Source organism: Cupressus sempervirens, chromosome 2 (assembly GCF_028749045.1).
Source record: "Cupressus sempervirens isolate cs-2001-9-10 chromosome 2, ASM2874904v1, whole genome shotgun sequence".
Taxonomy (NCBI): domain Eukaryota; kingdom Viridiplantae; phylum Streptophyta; class Pinopsida; order Cupressales; family Cupressaceae; genus Cupressus; species Cupressus sempervirens.
Window position 1 is genome coordinate 682351114 of NC_143119.1, and position 19183 is coordinate 682370296.

The 19183-nt window shown below is 35.1% G+C and overlaps 1 protein-coding gene across 1 annotated transcript in view; it reads right to left on the minus strand.

Moving 5' to 3' along the window:
- The window catches only part of LOC149575198 (ATP-dependent DNA helicase SRS2-like protein At4g25120), a 255426-nt gene that overhangs the window by 84289 nt on the left and 151954 nt on the right, over positions 1-19183 (minus strand). Inside the window, exons 19-20 of the mRNA XM_089815031.1 lie at positions 15530-15745; positions 15330-15368 (exon numbers count right to left, since the gene is read on the minus strand). Of these exons, the coding sequence (XP_089671157.1) occupies positions 15330-15368; positions 15530-15745 (255 nt within the window). The remainder of the gene's footprint in view (positions 1-15329; positions 15369-15529; positions 15746-19183) is intronic.

Here is a 19183-nt window from a genome sequence, read left to right on the forward strand (position 1 = left end):
CAAGGTGCTCATTAAAAACCTTCCTAATGGATCGCTAGTGAGAATGTGAGTTCCTGCTCTGCAACCAATTTTGGGTCAATTGCATTCCTAGCAACCTCAAGCTATTTGTCCAAGCGGTCCAAGTACTCCTTCAAAAAACCACTTGGTATTTCTACCCTTTGTTGAATGTGTCGCCTTGCTTCATAATCTTGACGATTGATCTCATTGTTATACATGTTTAGGATGAAGACCCTCTCATCATGACCAAGGTCCATTTAATGCCCAATTCTAAGTATCGTGTGCCAATAAGTTACCTGTTAGCACAGAAGATTTTGTTCCCTTAGTTGATAGTTGCTTCTAGAAGTAACAAAGGAAGTTTATCTTCAGCCCAACTAGAGAAGGTAATTGAATGGTCATCTTTAATTGTGTTAAGACCACAATTCTGCAAAACTAAGTTGGACATAATTAATGCATTCCCTTGTGAAATGTTCATGTCGTATCCAAGAAATCTAAACTCTTTTATTGCCTTTCATCAAATTGTCACACCTCTATTTCGTATTTTCTTCCATACACTTCACAATGGTAAGATTCATAGATTGCTGAGTCCATCTGTTGATGCAGAAAATGTTGGAACTTGCCCCCCTTATCGTCTTATGACAGCATAACTTCATTCACTGCTAATATGAATGGTAACATTTATGGTTCAAACTATAATAGCTTAAACACAAACAGTTCGACCATATAATTGAATAATGGTAATTCATTTGCAATTCATTAGTCCATTCTTAGCATGATAACTAGGAGAGATGAAGTGTTGTTCAACAAGGTACCACTAAACCTTGAAACAATAAATTCCACCTCCCTCAACAATTACACAAATATATGGAGAGTCGTGAATTAAGAGACTACGCAACAACATAATGCCTTGTTTGGAATGAGATGCTAGAACATACCTCGCTTCCACAATCATTGACCCGAGAAGCACCGAGAAATCCAAACGTTTCTCTTTTCTCTATTTCCGGCTAATTCACAGGCTCTATAATAGTAGGAGCAGCTCAATCATGGAAGTAATGATTGACTTAGGTGTATTCCTTGAATCTTAAATTCATTGACTAATGAACATATCATTTTTAGGATAAATGTCTTCCAACTAATGAGTCGGGATCCACAATTAATGGTTTTCATTATTGATTGGCAGCAATAGAAGCCTTCAAAGTATTATAAGTGGACTATTATGGTTATCTGCTTAAATAAGGAGGATTTTCGAATCCCAGTTCGTCCAACTATGGAAAGTAACCAAATAATGTAATCACCAACATAAGTTACTAATACGGCTATATGGTTGTTTCTACATTGATCAATTAAAATATTAATCTCAAAAATAATCAAAGAATCATTTCTTCTTCTAACAACATCCTTGGACCATGTATCATGTTTTCTTCCATAGTTGTCAATGGAGTATGTTGTGTCTTCTCCCATTCTTCACCAAGCCATTAGCATTTATCCTACCATCATCAACTACTATCCTATCATATTGTCATAACCTTCCCAAAACTATGCCATATGCAATCATGAATTTGATGTCATACTACACAATTTCTTCATAAATGACTATTTGAAAGCTCACTAAACATTGTTGGTTCACCAACATTTGATGGTGTTGTTGCCGCCAACCCACTTGTTGAAGCCTAAGATGAACAATTGTTCTCATCCCTAACTTCTCTACCATCTCATACATAACTAATTTTATCCATGCTAACATTATCAACTACAACCTTGCAATGCTTACCTCTTACTTCACAAAATCCAAAAAACATGCATTCACTCTATGGCTTTATCCTTTTTTCTTACTAGTTTCAGTATTACCTTTCCATCATGAGGACCTCACCATTCTTCAATAATTCCATGCATTTGGATGAAGTATCACTCCCAGCATTTGACCAAGTAACATGATTTTGGGCTTCTCTTCTTCTACTACTATATTGTTATAATTGTGTCCATTCAATCAGCTCATGACAAACTTCTTCACCCTAGTAACATTCTCACGAAGTCCTTATGTCTTTTTTGTTCAACTATGCCTTCTCCTATTGACCAAATCATTCCTCGGGCATCAAAACTATTTTTCTAATTCTTAAGAATCGTCAAGTTAGTAGCATATAATCTAGAAAGAATAATAAGAGAAGAAAAACTTATTAAAAAGGAAAAATATTTCATGATATAATAGAGTGTTTTGACCAATAGAAATGCTCCCATTTGCCACTGTAAAAATATAAGTCAGATTGTAAACCTAGCGAACAAGATTCTCTATGGTCTTCCAATCACTAAACCGTACGAGTTTAGCCAAACCAAATTTCTAGATATTTTAATGGTCAACAAATTTAATTGGTCCACAATGTAATGTCCCTATTTTTAGTAGGTTCCTGCTGTTGGCTTGGTCAATTCACCATCGTGACCCTCGTGAGTTGATAGTGGGATTTGAGGGTCTCAATTGTGGGGTTATAGGCCTTTTAGCAGCCTATGGTGTGTTTTGGCTCCATTTGAGAGACTTATCATTTATAGTAAGTAAAACAGTTGGTTCCAATGAGCTCAGCTGAGTTAGAGTTCTGTGATGCTCTCAGTTTTTATTTTGGGCTCCAATAATTTTGGAGGGAGTGTCTATTTATGGTAAGTCACCCCGTCGGACTCATTCATCATCTTTCATCATCAGGATCACTTTGGTGTTGTCAAATTTCGATTATGATGCTTCTTCTATTGTTTTTGCAAGATGGGTGAATTATTATTATTATTCATCTAAATATGTTGAGGTTGGTATTTTTGTGGGTGTTGTTGGTTGGTCAGCTTGGTATCATAGCTCGTTGGAGCCAACATGAAAAAGTTTTAAATTGTGACAACAAGAAACAATGGCCTTACGTGTCAAAATGTTATGGTGGAAATGGTCATTTTTTGAGCCAAAAGCAATTAATAAATTATATTAATGACACTTTATTATATTTTAATATTGTGTAAGTAGACTTCTTTTGGGAAACTGTTGTCATTTGGAGACTATAAATATGAAGGCATTTGATTAGAAAAGCATCTGATTATTTGATTATCTTATTTTGCATTGTCATCTTTGTGACGTTTCTTAAGTCTGATTTTTCTATGCCCTTGCTTAAGTATAAGGGTTTGTTCTTGAGAAGTTCAATGCAACTCACAACTGAGGTATTGTGAATTAATTTTTTGAGAATTGTTCTCTATCTCCATTGTTGTATACATTGGGATTGGGAGATACTGTGGTGTTGGCAATTTGGAATTTGGTGTCTTCTCGTACTGTTATTATTGTTGTTGAGAAGCGGTTGGGTGCTCGTTAATTTAAAGTTGGTTGAGCACCCATTTATATTTGTCGCTAGGTGTTTTTTCTTATCTGCACTTTGGGAGCAGCGTTTACATATCTACAGTTGCAATTGCTGCTAGAACTCATTTCAAAGGGTTTCAAGGCATGTCTTACCTATTGTTTGAGAGCCAACAGAGCTCATTACAGTGGTATCAAATCTTTCTTGCAAAGTGCTTGACGAAATGTCAAACAACTGAATTATAAAAGAATTTGGTGTTTATTATGAAGTTATAACCGATTGGGGTTATTACACACAACGATCATACTTTATAAGAAAATTTTCATTAGTTTGAGAAAGAATTTCTCTACAATCATTCACAACTCTAGTGTAATAGATGCACTCAAATATGGTTTTTAAAAATTCTAATTTTTTCAATGTTTTTTTTCTTGATTTTTTCGATTTTGTGTTGTCTTTTTTACTTTTCTATTTTTAAAATATTAAGATGAAAAGAAAATTACAAATGCTGAGAATAACTGATAACCAAGGCTAAATGCTGAGGAATAGAAGATTCAAGTTTATTTGATTGGAAATTAAACTTAGATACTGATGCGTCTGGGAAAGCAGTAGAGGTGGAAGCGGATGCTAGGGGAGGCGGAACCAAACACAGAAGCCCTGTGGATGCCTTCTGGATGCATCCCTCATGGATTTCAATGGTGTAGTATCGTACTATCAAATGATTTAATTTTGTATATTTCTTGCAATTCTAAGTTTCTTTGCATATATATATATATATATATCGAAACACATCCACATCCCTCCAAAAAAAATTCATGCATCCGAGCACCTGATTCTTGAATCTGCACCCAAATCGGCAACTTAGAAATTACATTAACATAAAATCAAAACAGACTAATACATTCCTGGAATTGTTAACAGTATATTAGAATGAAGAACAACTTCAGCAAATTCATATCTCTATGTGTTTTTGCTGCCTCCAAGCTACCATCCAAGTCTGGGTGAAATCTGGAACCAATATGAGGTGGTACAGCTATGGCTAGCTAGATTTTCTTCCCGGTAATTTACTTCCTAATCTCTGCAGTCCAAAACAACTGATTCCTGCCCCAAACATCCCAATATGGTGGTCTGAACTGCATTTTTTCCTCGTGTTCTAGATGGGAGTGAATCATGAAAACCCTAGGCTTTTACAAATCAACAAAATTAATAAGATCGCAGTCCAATGCACTGATTTGTGATTTATGTGAAAATCTCTGCCTGCTACAATCAAATCTATGTGATTGCACTCAAATATTGATCCCAATATAGAAAAAAACACTGATTAAAAAGCAAATTCTTATCACCAAGAGCTAGGGCTGCATCCAACTTCAATTTCCTCCAAGAGATTTCACTCCTGCAAGACGAATTTTTCCTCAAACCCTCATGAATGCTCAAATCCCCATGCTGTTATAAAAATAACAAACATGGAGGATCGCCAAATGCCTCCAAAACTCTCTTTTATTTTAATTTTCTTTCCCTCCCTAAATGTTTCGTACCATTTAGGATTTCTCCATATTTTATATTATAAACTTAACTAAGTTTTATTTTGAATATTTCCTCATCTAGGAATTCAATCCACATGAGGGCTTTATTTATCACTATGATATGGCCCCATTTTAAGTTACAACTTACATTAATCACATCCTAGGAACTTGTGCCTTGACCCCCCTAACTTATAATTTATTATTATATTATAAAGTGACTGTAATGAATCACTTTATTATTATTTTATTACAACTAACTGAAAAAATCATTTAATTATTTCCAAATTATTCATAACTCGCTCATCTCAACCCCAATTTGAGTTATATGTTGTGACACTTGTCAACTAAGGTTCTCTGACCATTGCGACCTAGCTCACAATCTATTCCAAAAATTTAGGAACCGCTCCAAAAAAAAAAACTGTGCCAAAAGTCTCCAAGCTGATCACTGAGGTCTCATGATGCATCTCAGTCAATCCCTAAAAAGTAAAGATTACTCCAAAAACATAGATGATTGTCCCAAACTGGCTCACAAAGACCATATATGATTCCATAAGTCTCGTATGGGTCCCATGTGAAACCAATTCCCCTATGGCATCTACATGATAAGTTAAGGTTGTAGCTTTAGTCGGATTGGTTAAATCATTGTTATTAGTAAATAATAATTTAAATATATTCTTATATATACGTTTACATACATACATATAATATTATATTATATATCATACTTACAGGACTCAGCCTCACCTCTGACTCGGAAAGTCAAAATCCGACTCGAACTCAAACTCAACAGACTCGGAAAATTGAAAAACCCATGAAATTCAAAGATTTTTAAGGATTTTAAGATTTTTTCATGCATCTTTTAGTCAATTAACATCAAATACACAATAATTGAGATAAATAAAAGCTACTTAATACGCATACACAATTTTGCATGGATCACATAAGTATAAAAGCAAATTTCTGAAGGAAAGAAAACTAAATAACACAATATAAAGTAATAAACATAGTGTCGCTACAGAGTCAAATGTCTACAATATTCATTGATTACAAAATCCATGGTATGAAAAGTTCAAAACATATATCAAAATAACAACTAGAGTGTAGAACAGTAAAAGTCTAAGGCTCATAGTAGCCTATGTCCTACTATGAGTACACCTAAGATAAGTCATGGAAGATTGTAGAGCCATCCTTTCTCCCGATGTTTGAGGCTAAACCTCATCGTCATCCCCATCCCCATCCTCATCCTCACCCACATAATCCTCATCATTAGACTTAGATCCATCACTCCTAGCCTCAAGGTCCTGCACTCTATCTCCTCGCGCTCTATCCTCCTCGACTGCCATTGCTACTGCCTCAACCTCTCGATCCACCTGATCAACTCACTCCACATCTTCATCATTGAATACAGGATCAGCGATCTCTGTGTTCCACTCTGCATGTGGATCAACATTCTCTAATACAATCGGTGATGTATCGGGTGCCCAAGATCTATCTATGACGAAGACAAAGGTTGTAGTGAACAAAGACAAGATCATTCAATTTTTTCACTACCAACCTATTGTGCTTATGCTCAAATAGACTCCAATTACGTTCGCATCCTGATGCACTAGATGGCTGGCTCAAGATGCGAATCGCAGTCCTTTGTAAATTTGGCACCTTAGTGCCAAACATCTCCCAACATGCATCTAAAACAAGAAAATTTTAAATCAATTCAATAACTTTGACTTTATCAAATTAAAATGCTAATAAAATTAGAAATTAGGATGTAGAATCAAAAAAATTTATCATGCATTAATTATGTCCTATTTTTCTTGCATAACTTTTGTGCAAATAAGTCCCCTTGAGCTTTCTTAAACAACTCAATCTCACAAACTATAATTGTTTCAACTCTTAAATTAGGTGGCATTCTCTCTACAACATCATAGAGGCCACTCCACACCTCATCATCAGCCTTGAAATGTTGGCTAAATTGGTATGCTGGATTAAGTAGGTCATTGCATGTATAGGCATATGAAGTAGATTGTGTCAATGCCTATCAATGATATCCCATATAGGCCCATACCTATCTCGACTCCCTACAAAAAAAGAGTGAATGGCCTCCTTCACCCTACCCATGCCCTCATAAATGTAGCCAATTGAGGGCTTCTCTCCATCAACAATTCATAGGAGAACAGCAAGCAACTTTACGAACTACAATCATTATGAAAGTTGGAAGAGAAACAATCAGCTTTAAGTTTTTTCTTTAAAAAATTAACAATAATTTATAACATTATTTCATAAACAAAAAAGTTGAAATGAGGACAAAAAGGAAAATTACTGTCACAGTATTAGTGATCGGTGTCCAAAAGGAAGCCTCATCAAAAATGCGATCAGATACATCAGTCCCTGCAATGTTCTTTGCATATGATGATGCAATCCACTCCTCACTAACAAACATGTGTCTCAAACCTCTCTTTGAATTAAGCAAAGATTTCAATGTGAGAAAATTGGTTGCAAATCTAGTGACCCTTGGACGAAACAACTCCTTTTGGTCAGTGTATTTCCTCATGAAGTTGAGGACCTATGTATGATTATATATGAATTTGCATACACTCTTTCCTTGCTCTATTATTGTTTTTATCCAAGGGACTTTATCATGATCCTCTAATATGAGGTCAATGCATTGAGTAGCACAAGGGATCCAAAATAAGTGAGGGTGTCTCTCCATAAGAAGCTTTTCTGCAGCTACATAATTTGTTGCATTATCTGCAACTGTGTACCACATTCTCCTCACCCACGTCCTTTATCACTTCATCCATTACCTCACAAAGATATTCAGTATTCTTTGTTTTTCCTAAGACATCAATTGATTTTTTTAAATCGTGGCACCTGAAAAAAAAGATACGAATTACTATAATGATCAATGATCAATCATTAATTCATAATTTATAAACTTAATCACTTAAGTACAAGTTCTACTTCTAAATTTTTTATGTCTACAATTACCTGATGAGGAGACAACAAAGTTGAGGAGTGTTCCACTCCTATCAGTCCAACCATCAGACATGATGGTGCAACCCTTCGTCTTCCACACTTCATGATACTCCTTGATTGTATCTTCTACATCAGCCACCCTTTGGGTCAAAATAGGGCGTCCTAGCTCGTCAGCAGTAGGGGCGTTGAACCTCGGACCACAAATAGTAATAGCATCAATTGCAATTTGCCAATAGGGGGACCTAAAACAAATTAAATAAAATTTAAAGTTAAACAAATTAGTATATTATATTATTACTATTAAATTTGAAATCAAATTAAAATAAACAAAATAAGCATATTATTGTCTCTTCAAACTTGAAAGTAAGAAAAGTAAAACATAAATTTAAATAAATAAGTACCTTGCTACATTGAATGAAATGTTGATGTAGATGAAGAACTCTCCAAGTGTCAATTTTGCATAATCATGCTTCTCCTTGTTCCAACCCATGCTCTCAAGCGATGGTTGTGCACCTGGAGCCATGCATGGAACAAAGATGGAATCAAGTGTAGATCTTTGCTTACAAATGTAAGGCCCAATGGTCACACTTGTAGAAGTAGTAGCAGTAGCAGCAGCAGCAGCAGGTGAAGTAAGGGATAATGGAGAGCGAAAACTAGAAGATCCCTGTTGGGCTAGTTGTGCCATTTCTTGTTGCTTCTTTTTCAATTCTTTTTTTTCCATTTTTTCCTCTAAAAGAGTTTGCATGTCTCGCATAATATCCTAGGGTACTTCTTTGCATTTTTTAGCACCATGCCTAGGTATATGTGCTAGGTGATACTTCAATCTATTTATGCCTCCCCCATTCTATATTACACCGCAATGCTAACATATAAGAACTCTCTTTTTGTGGCCCAACATGGCATGTTTCCAAGCCCTATCCCTTGCAATTGCAGCTAGGTCTACATCAGGGTTAAATGCAACTCTAGTTCCATTTCCAGAAGGCTCACCCTGAGGCATGATGTCAATGTGTTTGCTGTTGCAATATGAATATATTATAAATAGAAAAAAGTTAGCATCAAATCAGGTTTTTAAACTTTAGTGCCTTCTTACTTATCAAGTTTGTCATCAAGATAAATTAGAATAAATCTAACTAGTAGATACTAGAAGTAGAGACTAAAACAAATGTAAACAAAATGGAAAGCAAAAAATATGACTGTAAAACATATTACAAAACAATACAAAGAAATGCAACTTGTTGCTTACCTCTTCAAATTTGCACAAACAATGAAAATGCAAGTAAGTTTCTAGACGCCTCCTCCAAATGCTTCATTAAGCTCCTCTCAATGCTTAACTGCAAGCTACAAAGTTGCACAAACCATCAACAATCGATATGAGAGAGCCAACCAGTTTGCTAATTTCTATTTCAAAACCCTATACACTTCTCTAACTCTTTCCTCTCTATCACAAGCATAAGAAAATGATGAAATGACCTTTCTGAGTGAAATAGATGTTATAAAAACGGAAAAATTGCAACTTAAGTCTTTGTTTTTTTCTTTTTTGCACTTTATGGCCTTAGCCGCTGGCAAGAGTCCTAGGCTCGGGACTTGGCGAGTCCACGTGGACTTTGCCAGGACTCGGCTGAGTCCGAGTCCAGAGGCCATTTGCCTCGAAAAGGCTGCCTCTGTCTCGGACTCGCAGAGTCCCGGAACACTAATATATATAATACATATACTATTGTTAATATTAACTAATGATGACTAACCGTAGAGACATGTCTCCTCTCATATTTATAAGAGATTCAAATCTACATTTGGAACATGCCTATAACAATGAAAGTCTTATTAAGTTTGCAGAAAACGAATCATGTTCCTTAACATGGTATCAAAGCAGGCTGAAAATGTAAGAATATAATTAAAGATAATGGTGATTCGTTCTAGCTTCGATGATAGTCCGCCTAAAGTGATGCAATCACAGAAGTACAATTATCAATCCAAATGATCATATATTTGGTCAGAATGGCAATGAAACATCTATGAAAGACACTTGCGAAAGTGAAAACTTTGAAATCGTGATGCTCGCATTCGTATACAAGTTTGGCAACTATAGGAGCTCTACCTAGCAAGTCACCATTGTCCTGCCCAGGAAACATATAGAAAGTTGAATTATGACATTGAGCCCTTTCATAAGAGTGGCATAAAAGTGTTTCTATCTCTTGAAGGAGATCGTGACCACTCAAACTATTTAATTGTCTCCTCAATTCCAAAGATGTGGCCAAGTATCTATAGAACAAATATCTTGGAGGATATTCACATTATAGGCCTCTCACAATTGTTGTTTTGGATGGCATAGACTTTGATATTGAGTACATATCCAAACACCAAGAATGACTTAGGCCACGGCCATTGTCTAAATTAAATCACATCTCCCCTTAATATCTCTTAATTTTAAATATGGATTTCTATATACATTTATCTATGGGGCTTAAACAAGTGGCAAAAGTGTTGAAGATCAATGCGGTGACAATAAAATACAGTTTTCTAATCCAATTTATCCCATTATAAAGCGACATAGGAAGCCGTTGATCATCGTCCCTAGCACATATGTTAGAATTTTTATTTTTATTTTTATTTTGGCAGTTAACCTATTCAAAGACCAGAATAAATGCAGTTCAAACTTCAAATAGACAATGATATCATGAGGAATGTATCTTCATTCAATGGAGGAAAGAGCAGCATTTAATTCCATATACTGAAATTCTAAAGGCCTTTGCTCAGCAACTACAATGCCAACAGTCATGGTTTTATGATATCTATGGAGAAATCACATAATAAGCATCAGAATTCATTCTTGCAGATGAATGATGGCATGATAGTAAAAGACGAAGGAGATAGTTTATTTTCATATAAGTCAGCCATATTAATATTCTATGTTAAAAAATGGAGGTGATCAAAATATCAAAAGTTGAGGATACAGCAAGCTTATCTGTAAACATTAGTGCATAGTTTCCCTTCTTGGTTCCAAGTGATGTGATTGAAGTTTCCCCTTGTGAGTAATCATGGTTCATGACAGGGTTAGAAGACTTCTCCGTGTGGAGGTCCGTTTATCAGATGTCGCATATGCATTTCAGACTCATGTAGACATTAACCTTGTTTAAAGCTTTATCTATTTTCATTAGCCTCTAAATTGTAGTGTTTCCATTGACCACATGTCAAAGTTTAGATAAAGATGGTGCACTGGCAACAGCGTGCATTATTGTAAACCCGTGCTCCAAACGTGGCATCTCTAACAGTATTTCCTTACCAAGGGGGATAATATCAAAGCCACGATGAGTAGTGGCAGCGATTCGAGAACCAGCTTATCATTAAAAAAATAAAAAATTGAAAAAATAAAAAATGAATTCAAAATGGAACAAAACAGTCATAAATTACAATTGATTAAACTGTTTCCACAATTCGAACGGCATTCATTTGTTGTTGTCTTCACAATACAATCAGCATTTTTTTAATGTACAGACAAGTGATGGAAAGAGCCGCAGGAAAGAGCTTAGGAATAACAAGAAACAAATAATAAGATATCATGAATTATGCATAGTAACATGATCTTCCAGTGAAAACGCAGTTGGTAGGAGGCATGCTTAGTATTCCAGTCTAGAGCAGCGATAGAAAACTCATGGAGAACTTGCAGATTTCTTAAAGTATTATAAAAGTTGGGTACTGTATAAGAAGCAAGCTTTGTTAACAAAAATCAGAGAGCACCTCTTCCAAAATTGCAGAATGTAAATCCTTATCACAGGTAATAAGGGCAGAAATATCTTTGATAAAGAACAATACAAATTCTCGCATACGACCCATACAGAGCTTTTCGAGTGAAGACAAACAATAACTACATTGAAGAAGTATGTCAGCAATATCGATGCATTTGGGTCACTAAATGAAGAAACAATGTTTATATCAACGAAACAATATCACCAACAAAGGAGTGATATCAAGAACTCAATAAAGCATTATATCGCTACATTAGGGTGATGGATAGTTATAAAGGAAAGATGCAGTTACAATTATTATTTATCAGTAATCATTATGAAAGATTCACTGCCTAAGAAGATAGGCTAACAAAAATATTGTTGAATTAGGAGAGAGGGTAAGACCATTAAGGGTCAACCACTCATCAACAAAATAAAACGGGATGTTACACCCATTGAGTCAAATAATTCGATCTGCTTTATTGTGAAATAAACTCAATTAAGACAAAGCTAGCTATTGAAATGGTTAGATAAAACAACCATCAAAGACAGATGTGAGTGATATAAGTCTCTTGTAATTGAACTATAAGAATTAAGTCCCAAATCCCATAGGACCGGTTTGGGAACAATGATGATTGCATCCCAATATTTATCGTCATTAAATTTTCAGCAGAAGAGATATTATTTTTAGCGTGTAATTTAATCATTGAGAATTATGAGTGCAATGGTGATGGAGGAGTGGATTCTTTACTCTTCTAGGCTTAACCTTCCAGATTAGAGGTGATTCAGAGACATTGGCTATATATCAGCTGGAGTTCATAATGTGTGCATCTATTCACAATCTACATTATGAAGAGCATTTGATTAAGGACGATTCACCTTTCCATACATTGGATCAATCATTATATTAGACTCTGATAATCCACCCATCACATCACCAATTTATAAAATGCTACGAATCAGTAATCAAGAATTGCTTTGAGGAGCTTCATTTCATGTGGAGTGTGAACTATAACATATTTGCCACGACAAATGTATTTGTAGGAGGATAAAGGTTTTAAAAATCAAAATATTAACTTTATGCAAAAGCTAACAGAGGGATTTACATGGAAATGAATCTGGTTGTTTCTATTGTGTCCCTCTCAAAGTACAAATAGACTAAGGTTCTAAGATATATTAAAAAGAAAGAAGGTTGCCATATTTGAAGTGATGCAATAGGAGTGGGAATTTTACAATGTGGGGGAGTGAAAAATTACCTTAACCAATGTTTCGTTCCCCATTGGAAGCATTTTTTTATTTGATGCATATGGACCTTTATTGAAGCAACTTGTATCAAGAACATTAATGCTCTTGCAAGAAAAGAAGGTTGGTATTTTACCAAATATTGTGCAAACTCAATCTTATGGCAGCAGCTCTAAAGAAGTTGTGATCTAGAATCATCTGATGATCAAGCTAGATAAATTGAGGCTCTTGAAGTGAATATCCTTGATGACTGAGATTATGAGTATTCTTCCATTAAGAGGGAGCCTGACACTTCTTTAAAGGAAATGTAGGAGCTCAGAATGGATTGATACTCAAAATACATATTTGACTTTGATGGGCCTCTTGCTATGTACATTATAATGAAATAACGATTTATCACCAAATAGTTGGAAGATTGATATCAGCTTTAGAGGGAGTATGACAGGCATCCTTGGGCAAGCAGAGCTTCTAAGGGAGTAACTAGAGGACCTAACTTTCCAGGATCTTTTGTTCAGAGCAAGAATTACGAGCTACATTTCCTTGTTAATGATTTCTCTACGAAAGAAAAATTTGAAGTGAAATTTCTTGAGAGAGGAAGTCAAGGGGAAAACCCTTGTTCCACCCCCTAGGAGCAGCTATGGTCGGTCCACCCTCTGACTTGGATCACGGTGGATATCATGTGAATTACTACATGATGTTGTTTTGATTTATGTCATGAAAGGTGATGATCTTTGATTTCATATATGTGTGAGGTTGCTATTGTAAGGTGATAATCTTAACAATAGCTTGACCCGTTATCATGATTGACTTCTTTAACTTGTCTCAGAATGTGCTAGAATTCATGATAATGAATGTATCAAGATTGACTACACTAAGTTGTTGTCCCGGAATGTGCTGGATATCTTGATATTGAAAATGTTGTGGTTATTTCTCATCACTAATCTAGTTCTGAATTAGATCAGGGATGGTGATAACTCTCATATCATGATTGACTACATTAAGTTGTTATCTCATAGTGCCAAAGATCATGATACTACATTTTTTGTTCTTGAGTTCTCGATCTATTATCATGATACACTTTATTAACTTGCTGTCCCAAAATGTGTCAACGATCATGATAACTAATGTATTACAATAGACTACATCAAGTTGATGTCCCAGAGTGTGTCGGAGGTCGTAATAGTTGTCATAATGGAGACTACTTTGTTGCCCCTAAGATCAAGGTTGTTATCTGACAGACTACATTCAGTATTGACCCGGAGTGTGTTCCGAAAATCAAGTAACTTGTATCTTTCTAGGATATGATATTATTGTTGATAGGCATCTTGATGTTGATACTAGTACTCATATCACAAGAATGTGAGATTGATAAGGTTGTTCAGAATTAGATCATCATTTTGTGACATGGTTGTGTTGTTTGAATCCTCCCTCGCTAAGAGGGAGTGTCGATGAAATAGCATTTGTCGGATTATATCTGATTTGATGTATATATGTTAATATACTTAAATATGACATTCCAAGAATATCATATTGAGATGATATCTCTCTAAATGCTTGACAACATATTGTGTTCTATAACAATCCTCCCTAGCTAAGAGTGTTAAGGTTGTATCTTCAATCAGATTGGTTAAATCATTGTTATTGGTAAATCATCACATATATATATATATATATATATATATATATATATATATATATATATATATATATATATTATAAATAATACATATATTATATATTCGTGAGACATTTCTCCTCTCATATTTATAAGATATTCAAATCTGCATTTGGAACACACCTATAACAATGGCAGTGTTATTACGTTTGCAGAAAATGATCCGTGCTCCTTAACATAATAGACCAACTCTTCTAGAAACACTTACCGTCTAGAAGGCACAAAAATGGGGACATTATATAGGGCCTTGATCATCCAATCACTCATATCAAATGTTCCTTTACAGCAATAGGGTGGTTTAAGAGAAACATTTAATGGGAAATCCTCAAGTGTCATTTAGCTGTTAAGTTTCAAAATCAGCCAACAGCGAGTGAAGTAAAGCTAAATCTCTAAACCATGACCTTATCCAAAAGAGGATATTACGACAGATAATTTTAGAAAAATGTTATAGAATTAGTTTATAGTTTATTTAGGCAGCAATGTTTCATCCTCTAAATACAAGCAATGACTCCAACTGAACATCAGGTTTAGAGCTCATTTACGAATTTAAGTACTCTATATCACAGAATAACATAAGCTACAAAAGTTCTTTGTTCCTTTATCTTATGTATGTTAAACAAAATAATTGCATACACTAATGCTATTTAACAATTATACTTGATTCCCTTACAAAAATAATGGCATTACTGGGCTCTTTCGAATCATAAAGAATGTAAAACTGAATGAAATAAATACAGTATAAATGATAAGCATGGCCAGATTGAAATTTGATGCTAGAATTCCTTTCTTGAAACTCAAAGAATCTAAAAGCTAAGTAAAAGAAGGAAAATAATCTAATTAATTGTACAAAAGAAAAAAGCTCGATCATGATGCCTTCTTGTTTCACCTTCACAATGAACACCGTGTCCCATTCCAAGCCTTTTGACTGCACAAAATAGATAAATCTTAGCTATTTGCAAAATTATACTATTGAATCTCAAGACCAATGACTGTACACTGCATATAGCTCATTCAAAGACCTTCTGAATATATAGCTAGCATCGTTAATTAATTCATCATCAAAGCAGAATAAATAATAAATTCAACCTGATGCATTGTTGTCAAAGTTACAGAATTTTGATTGTGTTTCCTTCGTTGCTTAAAGTTTTCCATTTCCCTCGTAGACAAGTAATCGAGAAAGTCTTTAAGAATCTTCATGGAGCCCTCTTGACCAGCTGGCTCTGTTACCTCCTCATCTTTCTCCAAGGAGTTAAAATAATTGGACAAGAAATCAGAAACATCATCCAGTAGATATTCAAGAACCTGAATAATACCAACTGTGGTTAATATCAAAAAAATGTTAAAACTGAAGTGCACATTTAAAATACAAATTTAAATGCAACTACAAGTTAAGACAGAGACAAGCTACAAGAAATTCGATTTTTTGTTTTTGATAAGGAAAATTGTAATGCATAAAATTCCCGGGTGAAGCTCTTAGGCAAGACTTCATAAAAGAAACCGAGATAGCTATGGTATGTCCATTTTGAAAGACAAAGTAACAGTTTTATGGCTACAAAATTGTGTTATAAAAGAGTGATATAGAAAAAATTAGAATCCCAGAGCATCCAGCAAGAGCTAAGGTGCATAACCATATTTAAAGTAGAATTGTTTTCCCTATCATCTACAGTGCAGAATGAATGGCATCAATTTGTGGGAATTCCTAGCAATATATTTTTGAAAGTTTGCAGTGCAATACTAATTTGAGTGCACGGTCTCGTATTGAGATTGAAGAGGAGTAATCAGTTGTTTTTGTATCCCAGAATTGTATGATCCATTCCGAATTGTGTGTGATCTATTGTGGATGTGCTTATAGTTGGTGGGCACAAAAACTCATGCTTTAAACAATTTTGAAAAGCCTTATTCTCCTTTGAATTCCTTATGCAATATCAGGTAAACAATCCATCATTTGTTCCTTGATCCATCCTGTACTTTAGAAAGATCGATAATAATTCATAGAATCAAACTACCCTGAAGAGTATATAGATCAATGCTGAGAATACACGAATTACTATTCAAAAGTATGAATTAATAACTACATAAAAGATTCATGTACATTATTCAGGGTTACAAAATACTTATGTCTTGACTGACTAATGCTCCTCACAATTCACCAATTGACCTATCCTGATCTTTGCACATAAAGATTTAGATAGCCGGGTACTCCAAACTTTGTCCACCGACAGACCTGAAATGCTTCAGTAGAATTTGATACAGCCCTGCCAGACTTCCGCTCAAAAAGTCTCACTGTGCTGCCCAAAACATGTATAGAGAACTGATTAATTAAACTAAAGATAGAAACAACTATAAGGCATCCAAACTTGGAGCAGAAGATTGCACTGCAAATTTCCTCCATTGAAGACTGACTGTCACTTTCGTCTACTCCAACCAACATATTTTCAATCTCTACAAATTGTAATGGGGAGCCTTCGTTATACCAAGATTTCATTTCCCTTCCCAAGAATGATGAATATTCATTTACAATTTTACACAAACATTTTGCAAGCTTGAGATTCGATTGTAATATCCAAATATGCATTTCCAAATTAGTTCACTGCTGAAAGAAATCTGATTACACAACAGAGAGCCAAATGCTAACCTTACATCACATAATCAAATCTGAAAAATGTCTCAACAGTGAACATCAACAATGCTCGGAACAAGGAGACTTGTTATTCTGCCAGCACGTTTAACAACCATAATGACTAATAATAGACTCAACTATATTGAAACTCAATAAAAGACAGAATGCAGGGCAGATGTTCAGTAAGTAGTTTGGAGCCATTCACAGCTTTCCCTTATCACCTTAGTTGCCAGATTCGTCCTAGATAGACCGGTTCCGGATTTGGATCAGATCCTGATCCGGATTCGGGCTTGGATCCTTGAGAATCCAGGCACGATCCTTGATTTGCCTATGGATCCGAACCTAATGGATCCACAGAAAGAATCAAGGATCCTACCCAGATCCTCAAGGAGCCAAGCCACAATCCGAGGATCCCGCACGGATCCGCAGCAATACAAGATACAAAAACATAAAATTGTGAATATGAATGTATTGATTTTCTTTATAATCACGAAAATAGATCAATTATCAAGTATACTAGATTCATAGATCCATACTAGAATCATAGATTCATACTATGAAATGATTTAGTTGTAGAATTTTGTATATTTCTCTTATTTTTAGTATATATACACGAATCCTCCACAAATCATAATTGGGGAAAAAAAAAAAATTCCTGAATCCACGGATCTGACTCACGTGCCCAACTCGGATTCGTTTCACAAATCGGCAACTAAGCTTATCACTCAATGCTACCAATAGAGCCAAATGAACCTTCTATGCACATTAAAGTGATTAGCCATTATTCTATGTACTAAAAAGCCTTTATTACGATCAAACTTTATGTTGAAAGCCCTAATACATCCTTAAAGCCACTATATCAATACCTGCCTTAGAATACGGCATCTATTTTCAGAGGGAAAATTAATTTCTTTAGAATAAAAATTCTTCAGAATTGTCACTAGGTTCTGTATAAGGTGAAGCAACAACAACATTTGTAGAAGCAACTTGATTTTTTGGTCTTGATAAACAACTCTGGAGAAGTGACCATGCTTGTCAAATCTCAAACATTGAATTCTAGAGAGATCCTTCTTCTTCTTCAGTTCAGAGGCTGAATCTGAATCCTTGTCTCTATTTCTATTGAATTTGTTTTTTTCTCCATTTCTTTCCTTTCTTGGTACACGTATGAGCAGCAAGAACATGATCTTCTTTATGGTGAGATTTTTGCCCATTTCCTCCTGCATCTAATCTACATTCCTCTTGAACGCAATCCACTCTCAGATAATCAAACTTGGGTAATTTATCTGTTCCACTAATTCCTTGAATAAAAAATTCACAAGAATGAGGGAGGCCATTTATAGCTAGCATAACTAGGTCTTTGCCCTCAATTGAATAACCAAGAACATGTAGCTGATCTTTCAATTCTGAAATCTTCATGACAAAGGAAACAGCTGATTCTCCTCTACCCGTTTTAATATGAAGGATTTGACATCTCAAGGCCAAAGCTCTGCTAGTGCTTCTGAATACATACAAGCTTTGGAGACTGAAAAACATCTCTTTAGCTGAGTTCAAGTTGGATATATCATATAATAGGCTCAAGATGATCCTTGACAAAATCAATCAACATCTTTGTTGCCATCGTATTATTCCTTCTCCGCTGAGCTCTCTCAGTGTCATCGGAAGATTCAGCTACATCAGACTTCATGTAGTCGAGAAGAGCATTTTCTGCAAGAGCAATGCAGACTCTGAGTTTCCATTAAGTAAAGTTGGATGTGCCATTCAACCTATCTTCAACTTTGAGTTCATTCACCATTGTTGGAAGCTGAAATAAACAAGCTAGGAGAAAAGAAAAGAATATTTTGAAGCTTAAGAGTTCTGGTTGACTACAAAAACACAGATGCAATATGCAGAAACATAAAAGCACAGGATCAAATGAACACTAGAATTTTATGCTGAGAGAACACGGAGCATTAGGGGAAAAATCCAGCCACACTCGAAGCAGATCCTTTCTTGGATAATTAAAGCATTCAACACAAATCTTCACAAGCTAGATTAGATGAATAACTTCTTCACTGAGACTGTTATCACATAACAAGCATCTACAGAATATGGACTGCTCTTTTATGAATCTCACAAAGCAT